The sequence below is a fragment of the Saccostrea echinata genome, unplaced genomic scaffold, assembly GCF_033153115.1.
Source record: "Saccostrea echinata isolate AGI-Se365-2 ecotype Australia unplaced genomic scaffold, CSIRO_AGI_Sech_v1 ptg000027l, whole genome shotgun sequence".
NCBI classification, from domain to species: Eukaryota; Metazoa; Mollusca; class Bivalvia; order Ostreida; family Ostreidae; genus Saccostrea; species Saccostrea echinata.
The window spans coordinates 14063098-14082709 of NW_026889776.1; the positions used below are offsets into that span (position 1 = coordinate 14063098).

The 19612-nt window shown below is 33.5% G+C and overlaps 1 protein-coding gene across 1 annotated transcript; it reads right to left on the reverse strand.

The window, feature by feature from the left end:
* Nucleotides 1-1206: 1206 nt before the first annotated feature.
* Nucleotides 1207-18585, reverse strand: LOC133193085 (uncharacterized). The gene is made up of 8 exons (XM_061329061.1): nucleotides 18567-18585; nucleotides 16046-16282; nucleotides 7009-7260; nucleotides 4053-4190; nucleotides 3752-3889; nucleotides 2757-2897; nucleotides 2278-2405; nucleotides 1207-1302 (listed from the first exon to the last, which is right to left on the reverse strand). The coding sequence occupies exons 1-8, from the start codon at nucleotides 18583-18585 to the stop codon at nucleotides 1207-1209; spliced, it is 1149 nt and encodes a 382-aa protein (XP_061185045.1).
* Between the last annotated feature and the right edge of the window lie 1027 nt (nucleotides 18586-19612).

Sequence of the window (19612 nt, forward strand, 5' to 3'; positions counted from 1 at the left end):
TACTTACAATGTCATTGGTCATTTGCAAAATCATTTTGTTAAAAAACATTCTGATAGTACACACAAGTACTCTGAAGTTGACATTAAAAAAATGCTTGAGTTTCTGATTGAGAATGTGGTTTTCAGAGACCAGGTCCTCCAACAATCTATTGGAATTCCCATGGGTACCATTTGCGCCCCGTTATTAACATACCTTTTTTGTATAATTTGTCTAAAATCTTATATGTAAAAGAAGAAAACACTTGCTGTGGCCTTCAACTCGACATTTAGATATATCGACGTATTGTCAATTAACAATGGTTATTTCCAGTTTTATGTCGACACGATATATCCCGGTGAGCTTGAGATAAAAGATACCACAGAGTCTGATACTTCTGTTTCATGTTTGGATATTTTACTTGAAAAAGACGTTAATGGTAAACCAACAACCAAGCTTTATGATAAACGTGATGACTTTAACTTTTCAATCGTCAACATCACTTACTTATGCAGCAATATACCTTTATCACCTGCATACGGAGTATATATCTCTCAGTTGATTCGATACGCAAGAGCATGTTCTACGTACGTACAATCTCTAAAACGAGGTAAATTATTGACAAACAAGTTGATGAAACAAGAATATCAGCTGTCTCGTTAAAAGTCATCATTTCGTAAGTTCTATGGTCGATACAATAACCTTGTCAGCAAATACAATTTATCATTGAGTCAAATGCTGGCTGACGTTTTTCATACTAATTGTTAGGCCATTATTTACACACTGAATTGTCGACGCATTTTTCCGTTATTTCCCGATCATGACAAGGAGCACACGGCGGGTGTGACCGGTCGGCAGGGGATGCGCACTACTCCATGGAACCTGATCCCATCTCTGATGTTTTGGAGGTCCGTGTTTGCTCTGCATCTATTTTGTAATGTTTAATGGACTTTTGAGCTTGAATACTGTTCGTTATCTCCATATATTTCATTGTGTTACATGTAACTTTATCCATGCAAATGTTCGTTATATGACCGTACATCATCATGTTGGTTTATTTTTTGTTGTTGTTGTTTTTTTTTGTTTGTTTTAGAGAGTGGTGTTACTCTTCTTAAAATAAGTTAAAAAAAAATATCCAGCTTTTTACAGAAAGTGTAAAAGAATTAGTCACTATTACATATACACTATGCCGCTTAGTTTTGGTATTTGATAGTTTACCATAACGGAGATCAAACAAACTCCTGACTCGTGATGACATGTCTGGCTGACACAATCTGGGCTACATGTTGCTTTACAATCAACACCCCAATACGATCGTATACAAGCTGCAAAAAATGTAAATATTTCTAGAGATAAGAAGTTAATTTTTGAAAACACAGCTTTCAGTTAAGACATTTGTGCAAAAAAGAAATAAATATCTTATTGAAGTAGTGATACATATTTATTACCAGTTTTACAACGAAACCCTTGGTATCCAGAAGCACATCCGTCTAAGCAAGCACCGTTGATATAGTTACACTCTGATCCACTTGAACAGTGGCCACATGTTTGGTTACAATTATCACCGTAAAAACCACCATCACACTCTATTAAAAATGTTTTTTTTTGTTATTTGCTAAAACAGTACAATGAATTAAAAGGAAGGTTATAGCTATTATCTTTCATTGTACAAAAATGCTTTCAACGCCTATTTTACATCTCATATTGCATATTATTACATCGCTTTACTTTGCTAATTGGATCAAAATTTTACGTTTGTGAGCTCGACAACTTTACATCAGTGTTCCTCTCACTTGCGCACGTGTGTGTTGTATGCTTAATTTTACAGCATGTTTACCCCTGGTTCAATGTAGCCAGAGTTTGTCAATAACTTTTCCGAAAATAATCATAATAACCCACTCGACTGGGTTCTGTCAAGTCCAAATTTTTCTCGTTCGAACATTTGTGGAACTCAGTGCTCGGTAGGGTTTGAAGGCATCGGAATGCCCCGGCTATTCTCGACCAACTAAGGACTGCCTTGTCGAAAAGGTTTAATAATATCTCTATGACAAAGATAAACGCACTAGTAGACTCCATGCAAAGGAGAATCAAGACTGTGACAAATGCCCGAGGGAGGCATAGGAGATACTGTGAGCAAAGCAGGATTTATTTTTTTTTTCACGGAAAAGCATTGTTGAACTGAATTGACCAAAGCACTCATCTAATTTTCTAATTATCGAATTCCTGCTTTTCCGCGACAAAGCATACTGATATTCCACGAGTATATTTTTTTGCTTTTCCGGATTATTTTACTTTCTTACATTAGCCAGGTAAAAATCTCTTGATAGCAACACATTTTGTGGCAGCTGTAATTGTGGATTCGGATACGTGTCCTTTGCTGCATCGGGGGTTAAAATAGCAGGCCGGCCATTGTGCCATTTCAAAGTGTCTACATTAGTGTCAGAAATAAAAAATAAAACGTAAATAAATCTTAAGATAAAACTATTTCATTACTAGAATGATTTAATTCTATTATATTAAATCAAACTTTCATTTAAGTAATTATTTATTGAAACATAAAAAGGGCGTTTTGAATTCATGCGTAAATAAAAAATCGGTTGTGGTTTATCAGTCGACTTTTATTTCTTGATGACTAATTATCTTCGCGTAAGAATACTCTGACTTAACTATTCTTTACCGAAAATGGTAAACAGTATGTCAAATATATACCGAGAATGTTTGTATTAAACAATTGTCCCTTATTTTAATATAAGAGGAACATCAATTCACTTGTACGTACGCTTAATACAACGTATTCCCTGCCACCCTGGCTGACAGCCGCCCTCACACTCTCCAGTAAACCTGTCACATCTGTTGGGTACACCACAGTTATCACTACATTTATGAATACAGCCCTTTCCGTAATAACCCAACTGGCATTCTGAACATGGATGTAAAATGAAATGGATATAATTTGTGCCAAAGAAAAGAAATTAAAGTCGTATATTTTTTATAATAAGGACCCCATTGGAAATAAAGGAACCCACTGGAAAAAAGCCCTTGGCTTTCATGGATTATCCTCGGTATACGAACATGTATTATACTTAATATTTATGTTTTCTAACGTTGACTGATTCCGATATATTATAATTCGATTGTATTTCTAATTTATAGTGTCTATTGTATACATATTTTTAATATTACCTTGCCTAAAAGTACTGTATCTAAGGCCAAACAAAAAAATATGTGTGCTTCCGGTTACACCTCCAAAAAATTAGGGTAGGTAGGTAGGGTCTTTTTTTTTAACAAAATGATTTTCTTAATTTTACTAAATAATACCTATCACTCCTTTGCAAGTGGCATTTAGATGTGGTGTGATAATATACTAGTCGATATTGGTAGGGGACACTTACATGCTAGCTTGCTTTTGATTTAACACTATTAAACACTTGCACTATGTTTTGCAAGGAGGCCGTCATTGCTGAAACTAAAACTTAAACCGGAGCCATTGATAGAAATCTGGAAAAATTCCGGAAAAAATATGAAAATTGCCGAAAAAAAGATTAGGGTCGGGGGTATAAAATAGGGACGGTCGGGTTACCGGAACCACACATATTTTTTTTTTATTTCGCCTAAGTATGTAGTATTCCATATAAATATTATTCATATTATTATTAATGAGTAATTATTCCCAAAATGTAAAGAATAATGGAACGCTTACTTAGAGTAATCTCTGGTATGAAAAAAAAAATCAATGTATGAGAGGTAAAAAAGGATTGTAGAAAAATCACGCACCATTCTTACATTTATCCCCCTTGGCTCCTTTGTTACACCCATTCATACATGTTCCGTTGACATGGTGACAGGTTTCACCGTCACTACAATTGCCACATGATAAAGAACATTCCATGCCGTAGGAGTTTTTATTGCATACTGAAAAATAGCAACAAATGTTGCTTTTGATATGTTGTCCTAAACAGTCGTAAAATAGTTATTTTTTTTAAGTTTGGATTAATCCTTATTGTAGAAAGCTGTGGTTATCATTGTTTATGTTGATGTGATTATGTATGTTACATTGCATATACTTTTTACTTACACGTATCACAACGAGGACCTTGGTGTCCAGGTATACAACCCAAGCAATCCCCTGTGATGATGTCACATCGTTGTTCTTGGCAATTATTTGGACATTTTTTATCACAGCTTTTGCCGTAAAATCCTGGATTGCTGCATCCTTTCAAAATTAAATTTATTAATGCATACTGGAATTCTACTGTCGCATTGTTACATGTATAATATCACACTGCTGCTCTGATCTGATCGCCCAAAGCCCGGAGGGCGAGGGCCGAGACCAATCGAGGGCTTTTACCAGGAACGAGTGGTGTGGTTCTAAACTTTAGAGAAACTCTATTTTCATTTTGGATCGAACCGGGTTCAACGAATCATTACAGGCCTGATGTTTATAGAAACTGTTTGTTTTGCTTACAAAAGATATTGAATTAAAAAAAAAAGGGAGAAAACTTGCTTTTGTCTTACTGTCAAAGAAAATTGACGTTCATTTCTTTGAGAACACATCTTGATGATGTTCTATGTAAACAAGAGTTACCAGTACCATTATTTTGTGTACTCGTAAAAAACAGTTTTCTTAATATTTTAGCATGAATTATATTTTAATTGATAAGATTCAGTAGCTGTTTTCACAAAAAATCTTAAGTTTTTGCGTAAGTTTTCAACTTAATAATCTCTTACGACAAATCTTAATGGCTTTTTAAGAACGCATTCGTAACATACTGTAGATTCCTAAATACACGCGAGGAATAAATTATCGCGTAATTACGCGAGAAGCACCACTCGCGAAATAAAAATACTTGCTTTTATTTTAATGGAGCTTTAATGTATGTAAAATCTCTATATAAATCATCCATTCGCGAATTATTGTTCTCGCGATTTGACGCCCTTCGGCCATTTCGCGAAATTAAGTACTCGCGTAAAATAAGGAATCTACAGTATTTATTTTAAGATTTTAAACTGATCTCGTCCCTAACAACGATCTATATATGCTTTATAATCCTTAAAAAAGTGGATGAAAATAAAAAAAGAAGCTTAATTTTCAACATATGTCAGCGAAAAAACATTATTGATAACAAATACTGAATGCAATCGATTTTGAAGCAAGGAAGTTTGAAATATGACGTCACAATCAAAAGTGTGACATCATACGAAAACAAGTGAAACTTACATCGTTAATATTTTGTAATGTATTTCATTTAATTCTTCGACAATACCTGTGACAAAATATTAATATTATTGTATAAAGTTGCTTTAAAAGGTACCTAAAGTCTTATTATTTCGAGGAATAAATGAGTGGTTTACAATAAAAAGGCTCGACAAAGACGCCTGAAACGGTTTATTTGACAAGAGAAAGTTTCCCAAAGCGAACGATGTCATTTAAAAGTAATTTAATGATTGATATATAAACAAAATACGAGCTTGAACCGGAGGTGCCTGAAATTGAGTTAGGTACCTTGTGTTAAATAAGTAGGGGGTGCCCGCATACGAAACAAGTGCCTGTGACTACTACATTGTACGTATATTATATATGAAAAAAATGCTGCTGATTTATGATTTAAATTACAACCAAGCTTTATGATAAACGTGATGACTTTAACTTTTTTACTACCGATAATTAGTTCGTTCAATAATGCACATGTAAATCGCGCTTTGTTTTTTTTTTCTTTTTATTCCAGTGGATTAAAACAAAAATGTAACTTAGAATTATAAAAATAAAATAATTGAATGAAAGCACGTACATATGCATCAGCATATGCATAAGTATCTTGAGATGATGAATTGCTATAATTTGTCAAAAACCTTTTTTTTTTCTTTTTTGTTTTAGTAAAAATTGTGATAACCATTATTTTCTTTTATAAATTAAAGAACGTTTTGTCTGCAATGTAAATTATTTGTTTTTAAAGATAAAAAAAAAAAAATAAAGAAAATAAATGAGTAAATATAACATGTTACCTGGATAATTAAAGAGTATATGTATATTTTCAATCATGTTAATAATAATTTCACACTGTACATTAACACGCTTTGCTTGTAGGATGTTTTATTTACATCGAATTACAAACTAGCATGCTGATCGGTCGACGTGATGATTGGTTAACACATCTTATCGCTAATCCTGATTGACAGCTCTGTTACGCAACACCGAACGCGCATTCGCTTTCTGGGTTCGCTACTGAATTTGGGGTTCGCTTTGGGTCCGCTGCGGGTTCCCTCGGGGCGCGCTCCGGGTTCGCTCGGGGTCAGCTATAGCGAACCCAGAAAGCGAACCCGGGGTGCGCTTTGGGTTCGCTTTCTGTTAGGTTGTGTCTGGTCGGTACTGTACGTATATTATATATGAAAAAAATCCTGCTGATTTATGATTTATATTACAACCAAGCTTTATGATAAACGTGATGACTTTAACTTTTCAATCGTCAACTTCCCTTACTTATGCAGCAATATACCTTCATCACCTGCATACAGGGTATATATCTCTCAGTTGATTCGATACGCAAGAGCATGCTCTACGTACGTACAATTTCTAAAACGAGGTAAATTATTGACAAATAAGTTGATGAAACAAGAATATCAGCTGTCTCGTTTAAAGTCATCATTTCGTAAGTTCTATGGTCGATACAATGACCTTGTCAGCAAATACAATTTATAATTGAGTCAAATGCTGACTGACGTTTTTCATACTAATTGTTAGGCCATTATTTACACACTGAATTGTCGACGCATTTTTCCGTTATTTCCCGATCATGTCAAGGAGCACACGGCGGGTGTGACCGGTCGGCAGGGGATGCTCACTCCTCCATGGCACCTGATCCCACCTCTGATGTTTAGAGGTCCGTGTTTGCTCTGCTACTATTTTGTATTGTATAATGGACTTTTGAGCTTGAATACTGTTCGTTATCTCCATATATTTCATGGTAACAAAAAAGAAATATAAAGCAGATTTAAAAAAAAAAAATATTGATACTGTATATTTAAAAACTTACCAATGACTTCCAATTCACATATTTCGTTGTATGCATATCTAGAATAATAAGCTGGGTACATCACGTTCAGTTTCCTTTCGTTGTAATATATGACATACCGTCCATAAACATGACAGATAATTGTCTGGTTCTCTATTGGTGTGCCGTTCACGTTCTGTATATCATGGAAACATAAATGACCATCGCTTTGTGCCGTAGTGTTTGATACAAAGAGGAAAAACCCAGCAAATCGATCATAGAAGGCACCAGGACCTAAATTTATATATATATATTTTCAAATTAATTTATAAACTTGAAATCTATGTATTTTCTTATGTATAATGTTTATTATCTGTCTGATCTGCAATAGGGATAACGGATTTTGTAAATTTAAAATATCATTTATAATTTGTCAATCATGAGCGCTTTCAGGTCATTCTTAATGATAACATTAAATTAAATTGTCTTGATGAAACTATCACTAAACATCAAAAGTGTAAAATTTCCATTTTTAAAATTGTTTTTTGTCAGATTAGATACACACAGTTGAAGACAAAATCATATGACACTTTTTTTTCAAATTCTACAGAAATCTACAATGTTAATTTGGCCATTGCTGACAAGCACGCGCGGGAACTGTTGTTGTTTGAAGATATTATCTAAGTGTGGGATCTAAAGTAATTCTTAAAGAATAATGCAGAGTCATTTCATTACTAACGGTAAGCAACAGACAATCACGAATACTGATGGATTCCTCTACAAAGTGGCTGCCATTCAATGTTTTATTTCCGTAAACTTTTAAGTAACTGCCTTGTTAATACACTAGATGTACTCGATGGATCGTTTCAAAGTACTATCATTCCAATAACAGCGTGTCACTTTGCTAAATCAAGCGTGCTTACTTTGATTACCATATAACTCATCGATTGGCTGTTGGTTTCAACTCATTGAATCCTACTTTGCATATTTAAGACAGGACTCAACAATAGCACTGACAGTACTAACCAATCGCATCGAATGACTGTGTACGAGTATTCCCACGGCATTTGTAGTAAACACTAACACGTGGTTTATCTGCTATTTCTACTATACAGGATCGCATATGTAAAAGTAGAAGGTAAAAAAGAAAAAAATATATATATTAAATGGAATACCAAGTCTGGAAAATAATGTATTTATTCGGCATAAGATAACTAAGCATTAAACATCTATATACTCTGTTGCCTGAAAAAATGACAGTGTGTCGTGAACAGTGATTTCAAGGCAGTGTATAAAGCAACTTTTATGTTTTGTGATAGAAGTGAGGCATATTTTTCTGTTTTCAGTAATATTTTGACTTTTCTGAAGCACAGTTCTGCTGGATTTAAGTCAGGTGAATATGTAGGGAGAAATACGTATTGAACACCAATAGTTGGTAGCCAGTTCCTGAGAACCACCTCAGACATATTATGATGAGTGGGAGCATTATCTACTATAAGGCTATCTCCTCGTTGAAATACTTTTTCTCCTTCATCTGTATAAGAATTCCCCGCCTCTCCTAAAAAATGCAAAAAATCAATGGAGTTGGAGGAACCCTCCACGATCTTCACATATTTAATTCCAGATACACCAATTATAAGACTGACAGTATAATGAACTTTTGTATTAAATTTAGAAACAGTAAAACAGGGGGTTCCTTTTGTTGAGTGGCCATATACTCTATTTCCATCAGAAAGAACGAATTCCATTTCATCCATAAATTTGAGTGCAAATGGGTCTTTATTACTGACATATTGTAAAAATCGTTGAGTGTACTGTAAATTTGGTAAAGTAAACCTGTTAGCGTGAGACACTGTGACACGTTTCAGAGTCATATTCAGATCTTTGTTGATAATATTTGAGACGGTCTGTGTACTAATACTTTGAAGAGTGTTAGAGTATTGTAAAATATTATCTTTTATTAACTTGAGTGACATTGTTGGGTTAATAGTTTTCAAAAGAGCAACATGATTCACATCCTCTGGTTGTACGGTTTTAGGTCGGCCTCCTCGTCGCGGTCTTCTGCATACGGCACCAAGCATAGCATACCTTTTCCATATTGAGGAAATACAACTTACAGTTATACCAAATTTTTCTGCAACAGATTTACGTAGACCTCTCGGTAATTTTAGATTTGAAACCTCGGCTCCCCCTTTCATCAGGTGGTCGATTACAATCCTCCGAAAGTCCTCTCCCAGTTCTCTGCCACTTACATATGATCTTCCAAATTTATTTCGTTTTTCCATTCTGTCCTCCTAAAAATGACTCAAACAAATCAGACCTAACATTCTTAATGAATTAAAAGTTTTCTATACCAGACCAATTAATTTCCGTCTATTAATTCATGATTTTAAACTGGACTCTGTTTTGGAAATTTTCTTGAAAGGGCAGCAACTTCTTTAAAATTCTTAAAAGGACAGGGAGGGGGTGTTAGATGATATGCAGGTAAAAAAAAATGAAGTTTGGGTGAAGGAGCGGTGTTACGCTTTGACGAAATTTTGAAGGGGGAAAGAACATACAGAAATATGGTTGGCAGAGGAGTGGGGAGCCCTAACTTTCTAAAGTTTGAAGGGCAATTGGAGGGCAGCTGGGTCCATTTCATTGCCTACAATTAGTTGACCCCCCTTCCCGCTTTTTTTGTGCCTGTCATATTAAACCTTTACACATAAATTTAAAATATTACACACATGTACAAGCTTCATGGTCCAGGTACCTATAAACTGTAACTCCCCCCATTAATTTACCACGTACTGTACTATACATACAATAAAAAAAATTGCCAAATTACACCATACAATAAAGTGTGGACCCCCCTCCCCCATAATAATGTCTGACCCCCCCCCCTTTTTTTCAAGAAATTCTTTTCCATTGTGCCCACTCCACCTCAAGTTGAAATTGCTTCTCATGGGCCTGTTTAATATTTTATTTATTTAAAGCTTGTAGCTAAAATAAATAAAAGTTACTTGTTTCATTAATATGATTGTAGAATTGCAAGACAATTTCGACTGTTATGTATGTTTTATACTTGAAATTGGTGCATGTATGTGTACCTGGTATAGACTGTTAGTGGCACTTTGTAATCCTTGCTAAATTGGATACTTTAATTGGAATGTATCGCATGGTCTTTATTAAAACCACTAGTAAAAGCATAATTAGCTCTTACAATTCGAACGCTCCTGCAACCCATCACTGTCCAGTCTCAATTCTACATATCTATTGATAAAATAAATAAAAGATTTTTGTTACGTTGACATACCTGTATAATCTTTTTTTATGGCTGACCGCCGCTGTCTTGCTTGCTTTGCTTGGAATTTGTGAGACAAACGTGTTTTAAATGTTATGTAACTATACAATTGAGAACGTTTCAGAATTTTTTTTTGTTACACTGTCACGTTGGAACACAACTACAGTAGTACTCACTATAGTAACAGTCATGGCGTTTTTCAGAGAGAGTGCTCGAGAAGCATACTTGAAAATTCATTACGAAAATTATGGTGTGAAACGTGTATCTCCGTTATCTGTAGAATTATCAGAACTTGCATCATATATTGGACTACAAAGTGCAATATGTTCCGAAATAAAGTGCATCGGGCGAATGTCTGGAGCTGTTTTTGCATATCGCGACGAAGAGGGCGACTATGTTGACCTAACAGAAAGACATTACACCAGGTTTTTGGACTTCATATCTTCGTCGGATTCAAGTGTAAACATTAAAGTGTTTGAGAACGCAATTGAGCCAAACTCACATGCAACACCACAAGGTGATAGCGACCTGCAGCCAACAGTGCAAGAGGACACTTCGAACATTTTTGAAAACTTTGTTTACAAAACACCAATAGAACATTCAATGAATAGTTTAAAACAGGAGATTCTGGAACTGGAAGTCCAGAGCGAAAGTGCTGCTGACCACCTTCAAAATTTAAAAAATAAATTCTGTGGCAATGCCGTCCCCAGTTTTGGAAAACAATGCTCCAATTGCCACTTAAAATTAGAGCATAATGCAAGACAATGCAGGCTTGAAAAATGTATCTCCAGTCAACAATGTGGTGACATTAGTAAGCATCAAGAGGAAAGGGCACTTCTTGAGTCCGCCAATGATTTTTTGAAAAAAATACAAAAAGAACTTAAGTCTAAAACAATTGAATATGATACGAAATTAAAAGCATCAGAATCCGTAAAAAATTCGTTTTCAGAAAAAATTCGATGCCATTTAATAAACAGCAACAAACCTAAATATCTCCTTAAAATATCGGATGGCAGTTTTCTCCCTCGTTCCGGAATTGTGAATTGCGATATTGCAAAACTTGAAAAATATTATCAGGGAAAGTGTCCTGAAAACCTAGGATTGGCCTCCAATTTATTTGGAACCATTATATCAAATTTCGATAAACAACACACAAATAAATTTTCAACTTCCGAAAGAAACAACCCAGCTAAGCGCATCTTGGAGGAAAATGCTATTTTTCCAGTTAAGTTTCCTAGGCGTGTCCCCTCTTCAACGCACCCAAACCCGGAAAGCGATTATCAAAACAAAGGTATGTATAGCATGACAAGTTAATCAGGCTAAAAATATTTTACTGTGTAAGCTTTGAAAAATAATACGCCGAGTGTAAAATAAAGTAATAAAACAGCAGTATTTTGTGACTGATTCCAAAATCCGTCCCTTACATTTATTTCTGCATGTACCGGTATGTACCAATCTAGTACATTTCTAATTTTGAAAAATGCAGTTAACCTTTTGACGTCGGATTCCACTTTTTCTGATCTCCATTTCTATCCATTTATAGTGTGCAATTACTCTGTAGAACTCTACTAAAAAAGTCAGTTTCATAAAATTAATTCATTTTTATAAATTCTTTTTCAGCTGATGTTCCTCATCTTCCGTTGAAGAAACGCTAGAATTTTAAAAAATGTGTAAATCAAAGTCTTTATAATAAATTTAAATCTTGAAAAGGTCTTTTATATACTTGTGTATTATCATTAATCATCAAGCCGATTATTCCGGCTTTTTTCTGATTAATGTCATATCAAGTTTTTCCTTTCAAAACACTTTTACAAAAATGACAGTACGGAACTATACCAGACTTCAGAACTGTACAGCTGTATATATCAATGACAATAGTGATAAAGGTTTTGAGAAGCTTGATTTGTTGGGAAACTACATATAGCTGAACTAACTTATATGTTGAATTTTTTTTTTTACCTCCACTCGGTTATGTCACAATGTGACACTTACTATAGTATGGTATTGGAAGCAAAACGGGCTTTGTCTGACAACGTGTTAGTGTTTACTACAAATGCCGTGGGAATACTCGTACACGGTCATTCGATGCGATTGGTCAGTACTGTCAGTGCTATTGTTGGGTCTCGTCTTTAATATGCAAAGTAGGATTCAATGAGTTGAAACCAACAGCCAATCGATGAGTTATATGGTAATCAAAGTAAGCACGCTTGATTTAGCAAAGTGACACGCTGTTATTGGAATGATAGTAAACAGTTTAGGAAACAATGACCTGGTAAAGCAAAACGTTTAAGAAATCAAAGTACTGAAAGTACTGCTACGAGTTGATGGTATTGTTTGTTAGTTGTTTAACGTCCCTCTCGATATTTATTCACTCATATGGAGACGCCACCACTTGCCGGTGTAGAGCTGCAAATTTTGACCTATATTCGGCACTTAGGGCCATTGAGCAGTGAGGGATCTTTTTCGTGCCAGCACCCACTGCGACACGGGACCTCGGTTTATACGGTCTTATCCGAAGGACACGTCTCCACGTCCCACAGAGGAATTCGAACCCACGACGTAAGGATCAACTCCTTACTTCGCGACTCTAGAGCAGACGCTCATACCACTGCGCCTCGCTGGCGACGTTGATGATATTGAATATATCATGTTTAAATGAATTGAGGTCTCCAATCCTTATTTGGGTTATGTGAAATAAAACCTCATAAGGTATGATAAATATTGTGATGTTATGTGCATTGATGAAAAGTATCACTTAATTTTTTTTTTGTTTGAGAAATAAAATAAAGTCATTTCTATTGTACCTTTTCCATCATGTATTTTTAACACGTATTCTTATTTTTTTTTAATATCTACTTGAATGTATAATAAGTAATCTCAAATCAAACCTTTAAATATAGAAAACAAATAAAACTAGTTAGTTTTGGAATTTTTCGTAAAATGACAATTAAGCTTGTACATGTATTTAAAGTAATTTTTTATTTAAAAAATATTAAAGAGTACCATCATTGAAATGGTTACAGAGCACAGAATATCATCATTAAAACTAACGGGAACAGTTTTAGGACACTCGATATCTTTTGACAGAAATATTATAATGTATATCAAAATGACTAGAAATTTCAAATTTGGGGAAAATGGCACAACTCTAATAAAATCATATCACAGAACGAAAAAAAACTTCTAAATAAACAAAAAAAAAAAAAACAGCATTTTACAAACATATCTCAAACTAAGAGGCCCAACTTACAAGAGTATTACAAGCAGGGAACTATTTACAAATAGTGCAAATTGAATTATTTTATTGAATTATTTTATTAATATGCACATTGAATATTTTCACTGCTTTCTTAAATTGACAAATAATTTGATATTTTCAATGCACGCCAATATGTTCACATTCTCGTGATTAAGCCACTCTTAAAATTCACATCTTTTACTTTTATTTATATGTAAATTACATGATTCAATTTTCTTGGTTTAGTTACTATTGAAATTCAACTCCTTGTCTTTCAAAATTTACATGCACATTTGATATTTCCGTTCTCTTGATTAAGACACTCTTGAAATTCAACTCCCTGCCTTTTATGATCATTGATATGCACAATAAATATTTCAATTCTCTTGATTTAGCTACTCTTGAAATTCAACTTTTTAACTTTTAATTGAAATGAGCATCTTATATGTCATTTCGTTTGGTTTCGTCACTCTTGAAATATAACTTTGACTTTAATTGATATGGACATCGAATAATTCATTTCTCTTGATTAAGCTCTCTTGCAATTCAAATACTTGACTTTCATTGATATATGTATGCACTTTTAATATTTCAATTCTTTCGGATTTTGATTTAATTTGAACAAAATCAAAATTGATTTGAAAAAAAAATTATTGTTTAACACAAAAGGATCAGAAACAAGTTCTTACAACTTTTCGACTGAAGACTTTAAATTCATCACAATGGCATGGTATATTGGCTGTCTACATGATCTTTTTTTAAAAAGTTTTTTTTAACAATTTATACTCTTGAATTAATTTGATTTCTCAGTCTCTTCATATTTATAATTATGCATTTCACATTTAATTTATCAAAAAATCCGACTTTTTTTGTTTTTTTATTTACTGTCTTCAGTACTATTAATTCACTTTATTTTATGGTCAGCATCTGATCACAAAACACAGCTTGAAATAGTAAAGAAGGACGCTTTTCAGTGTAATGCAAACAATTAATGAGATAAGAATCACAGGCATGTTAAGTGACCATTACTGTATTTAAAGCTTGCTGTGGAGCAGATCTAGATTGTGGAAGATAGGAATTCTCAACAGTGGTTTTAACAAATATAAATATGTAATTTATCTCGGCTTTTGTCTCATGTATCTTTAAGATCAATCTGAAAAGAACTTGAAGCACAAAGTTGTCCGCTGCTGAAAAAATCTAACCCTTTAAGCCTACCTGACACATGAAAAATTTTCGATACATCAAGGTCATAAAATTGAGAAAACTACAAAAACATTATCCTTTGACATCAGTATTACTGATACGCTCATGTAATATCAACCAATACATTTAATTCCACTAAATAAACATGCTTAACTCACATGGCAACACATAATGGCGTTTTAACCATGGTTTAAGTTATTTGATTCAGTAGCAATCGAAATTCTTTATTGCTTGCACAAGAAATAAGAACTTTAATTTCAAAATTATTTTTTCAACTGGTACAGCTCATTTCCTCCGTTTGAGATTAGTAATTGATTTACTTCGACCTTCTTTACTGAAAACATATCGCTTTGTTTACAAACAAGGGCTGTGTTGAACGATTCATCACTAACGCAGGAAAACTGCTCTATTCATTAGCATAACAGCGCAAGAATTAGTTTATTTATATGCCACCAGCACGTCAATCTTGTAAAAATAACCTGGTTTGTACAATTAATGTTCAATTTTATGAACTTTCTTTAAAAATCATCTTCAAAATACTGCTTATTATAGAAACCATTTATTGATTTATAAATGAAAACTGTTTGCACGACATATCACTTTTGTTGACTGCATGTCCATAACACTATTTTCTCTCGCGGATTGACACAAATTCCAATAAAATTTATAATAAATATTTAAGTTTATAAACATTTCTAAGCATATCAGGAAACATTTTTGTTCTGTAGATCATGAAAATTGTAAATAAACCTATATTATACAAGAACCTGTATGCAAAATACTCAAACGAAAATGTGATTAGTTTCGATACATTGGGGAATCCCTTACAAGTCACATAACATGAGTTGATACCATCAACTCGTAAAAATGACCTAGTTCGAAGGCAAAGGCATTTCTGAATTTTGAGATAAAATACAAAAAGTTATTGCAATGGTACCTTTTGAGAGACTTTGACAGGATTTGCTACATGAATCGTTTCGTGCAAGAAAAAAAAATCCTGAAAATATCACAAGGATTTGGATTTTCAAGGCAGAACTTTTCTGTGGTCATATAAGATAACGTTATTGCTAGTTGGAATATGAAATATGTATTTAAGAAAAACAGTTAAAAGATGCTGAAGATACATGCATAAATAAATATGTATATAAAAACAATGTAATTTTTGGGAACAAACATTGCCTGTTTAACATCATTTTTTTTTAAATCTATGAACTATTTAAGTATGTCTCCAAATACATGTAAACTTTTGAATTAGATCTTTAACTAATTGATGAAAATTACTATTGCAGCCTATTGAAATCCCAATTCACATGAGACAGACTAAATGTCAAACATCTTAACGAAGACAAACCTACTAGGAAAATTATCCGTCCTGTAGTAGATGTTGATGTGACTGATGCTGACCAGTCTCTCTAGGTCTACACGCAGTGTCGCTGTTAGACGATTAGAATGCGATATAGTACACTGGTTGCCATCTGCGGAGCGATCTGAATATTTCCCATCCACAGACTTGTTTGCTCCCCATGTTATATATTTATCATCATCGGGCCATATGTTTGCTTGCCATGCAGGTTTCCGCAAAGCTAAATTTTCTTATGGATAACGAAATAATATAATATTCAGTGAATATAAATTAGATTTTTCAAAGTTTTTATTCTTTACATAAAATTGTTTTGCAGCACATTTAAGGATATTTAAAAAGTAGGCGGGGACTAATTTATACGGGAAATATTTACTATGATGATCGTCACGGTAGTTTAGTCGGTATAGAGCGCTCGCTCCGTGATCGGAAGGTCGTGAGTTCGAATCTCGGCTGCGGCTGACCTAAGTCGATAAAAATAGGTAGCAACTGTTCCTTCAGCGAGCGCTCGACACTTTGAAGTGAAAGTTGCAGGTCCTTAGGATGAGACCTTAAAAACCGAGGCCCCCCGTCACGACAGGCGTTAGCACGATAAAGATCCCTCACTGCTCAATATCTATAAGAGTGAAAAATTCTCGAATGGGGCGTAAAACAACATAGAATCAATCATTTACTATGACATCACACAAAATTAACAATTCTTCAAATTTTTTTAGAAGGCAATGGTTTCCGATTTTAAAAATTATGGAGAGCTGTAACATGCATAAAAATTTACTGCAGTTTTGTCGTCAATACAGCAAGATATAAACACTTCACTGATTGCAATACACTTGTCAATGTGACGTCCTATCTTAAAAATCCACGCATTTTTAGCAGTAAAAGGCGCGCGAGTCAAGTAATATTTTATGCAATGAATAAAGAATATGAGGCTAATAAATTAGATGTAATGCCTGTTTATTATTTTATTCCTGAAATATGGAGATAATGAACACTATTCAATGTCCATTTAAGCAATATAAATCGGGAGCAGAGCAAACACTTACCCCCAAAAACATCAGAGATGGGATCAGGTTCCATATATTTTCCATACATTACGACCGTATATTTGTACAATGTGTGTGGGTTCATTAGAGGGTAATAGAAGGATCTTAATAAATTGATATATTGTAAGTGCATATCCTCAATGGATCAGGACAAACTTTTGCACATAAACGCAAGAAGTATAAATGTATTTGAAAAGTGCTGCGAACGAAATGACATTTTGTAAATTAATTTATTTTTAGATATAATACAATTGATATGCAAAACATTCAAATGTCTTATGACATTTTGTAAATTATTTTATTATTTTCATATATCATACAGTTGATCTGCAAAGAATTCAATGTGCGATATAATAAACGTAATTTTAGCAATATCATACAGTGTAATTTAGATACATGCATGTTCGCAAAACTTTTTAAAAACAAGAAAAATTGTTGATAATATTTGCTAATTAAACCCATTTTTTAAAACTAGGTTATGTCCTTGCGATTTTGGAATTAATATCTCCTGTTGTGACCTTCAATTCGACATTAAGATATATCGACGACGTTTTATCAATTAACAATAATTATTTTTATCCCTACGTTGATTCAATATATCCTTTTGAACTCAAAATAGAAGACAACACAGAGGTTGACACATCTGTTTCGTAAATGGATAATTTACTAAAGACATTATTCGCAAACTAACGAAAAACTTCATGATAAACGTGATGACTTCAACTTCTCTATATTCCATGATGACCTTCATATCTAGTATATGTTTCCCAGGTCATTCAATATGCTAGAGCATGTCCTACATACATTTGTACGAACAATTTCTAAATCTAGACAAATAAATTAATGATATAAGGTTATCAACAGTGTCGTTTAAAGTCAACTTTCCGCAAATTCTATGGTTGATACAATGACCTTGTTATCAAATGCAATCTGTCGTTAAGTCGAATGTTTACAGTCGATTTTTATACAAATTCTTAGACTATTATTTTATTTTTCACATGAATTGTCCACAAATTTTTTTCCGTTTGCCAGATCATGACAAGCAGCATACGGCGGGTGTGACTTGTCGACCGGGGATGATTACTCCTCCATGCCACCTGATCCCAACTCTGATGTTTTTAGATATCTGTGATTGCTCTGGACACATGTGATTACTGTTCGATAACTTCACACTCATAGATGACCACAATACTGCAAATATATTGGTTAAAATAACCTGACTTTCACATCACATGACAAGTCTAAAAAAAAATCTGTCCCACACAGACTTGTAAAGAATGTTTTTTAATCTTTAAAAAACTCAGTATTTCTACTGGGCACCTTAACTGTACTGCGTTATCGAAAAATTTCCTTGAGGAAGGCATTTTTACCTGTAAAGTGTTTAGTATGATATATATTGTAATATTTGAGTTTGGTTATATTCATATTTCGAAAATTCGAAAATACAATCATAGATAAATGATCGAATCTTACCGTAGGCCTGTGTTTGCATTACGTATAGCAGTAAAAGAAGATTTAAAAGATTCATTATAACATTTCTTTGACCTGAAAACCAAAATAAAAGTATTTATTTCAGATCAAAAAATCGATAATCATAACAAAAGAAAACATATAATACGGTACAATGTACATAATTTTTTTTTTCGCATAAATCTCTGTAGGTAAAAAATATACAAATTTTCCAATCAATATACAAAGATTTGATGTTTTGGTCTATAAAAATATACAGTGAAATCATTAAGATAAAATATGCCTCAGGGGGCAGGGTCTAACAGCAAACACTTATGTGTGGGACCTAAATGATGAAATTGTAGCAGCTTTTTGAGGATAAAAGGATAGACATTTATATAGAGGTTAAACTTCAGATTACACATTTATTTCATTCTTGTTATATCGGTGGAGGTTGTTATTAATTTCCTTAACTATGGATGCTTTTTGAAATGATTTCTACCTTTCCTAATTTTGTTCGACGAATGCAGACTTGAGAGATACACGCCTTTCGTCAAGGTATAATAAGGTATAGAAAATTATTATTTGGGTAAAAGTAAACACTATTCATGACTCAGTTTAAAATTAATAAAAAACTGAATTTGCCATATTGCTGAATAATATCAAATTAAAAAAAAATGTTAAAATTATTAGAGTAGATCTGCACAGATGAGATTTTTTGAATATAATGAAGCACAATATTTGCTCAAATAAAATTTAATTCATATATCACCATGTTTTCTTTGTTAAATATTTTAACCTGTGGGTAATGTGAATTTCATAGATGAAAATTTATGACCAACAAGAATAGAACCGTATGTTAAATATTTCTACATACCTGTGGGTAATATAAAATTTACCATTAAGAATGGGCCCGTAAAGTATATGCTTCTCTCTCGGAACTAAGAACTGGATACTTCTTAAAGGTTTATTCTTGTTAACACGTCTTGAAACATGCGATCGGATTCCATGAATGCCATCAATTAAATCGGCAGAACGTCATGTAGAAGGACAGAAACACTTTTTAAAAA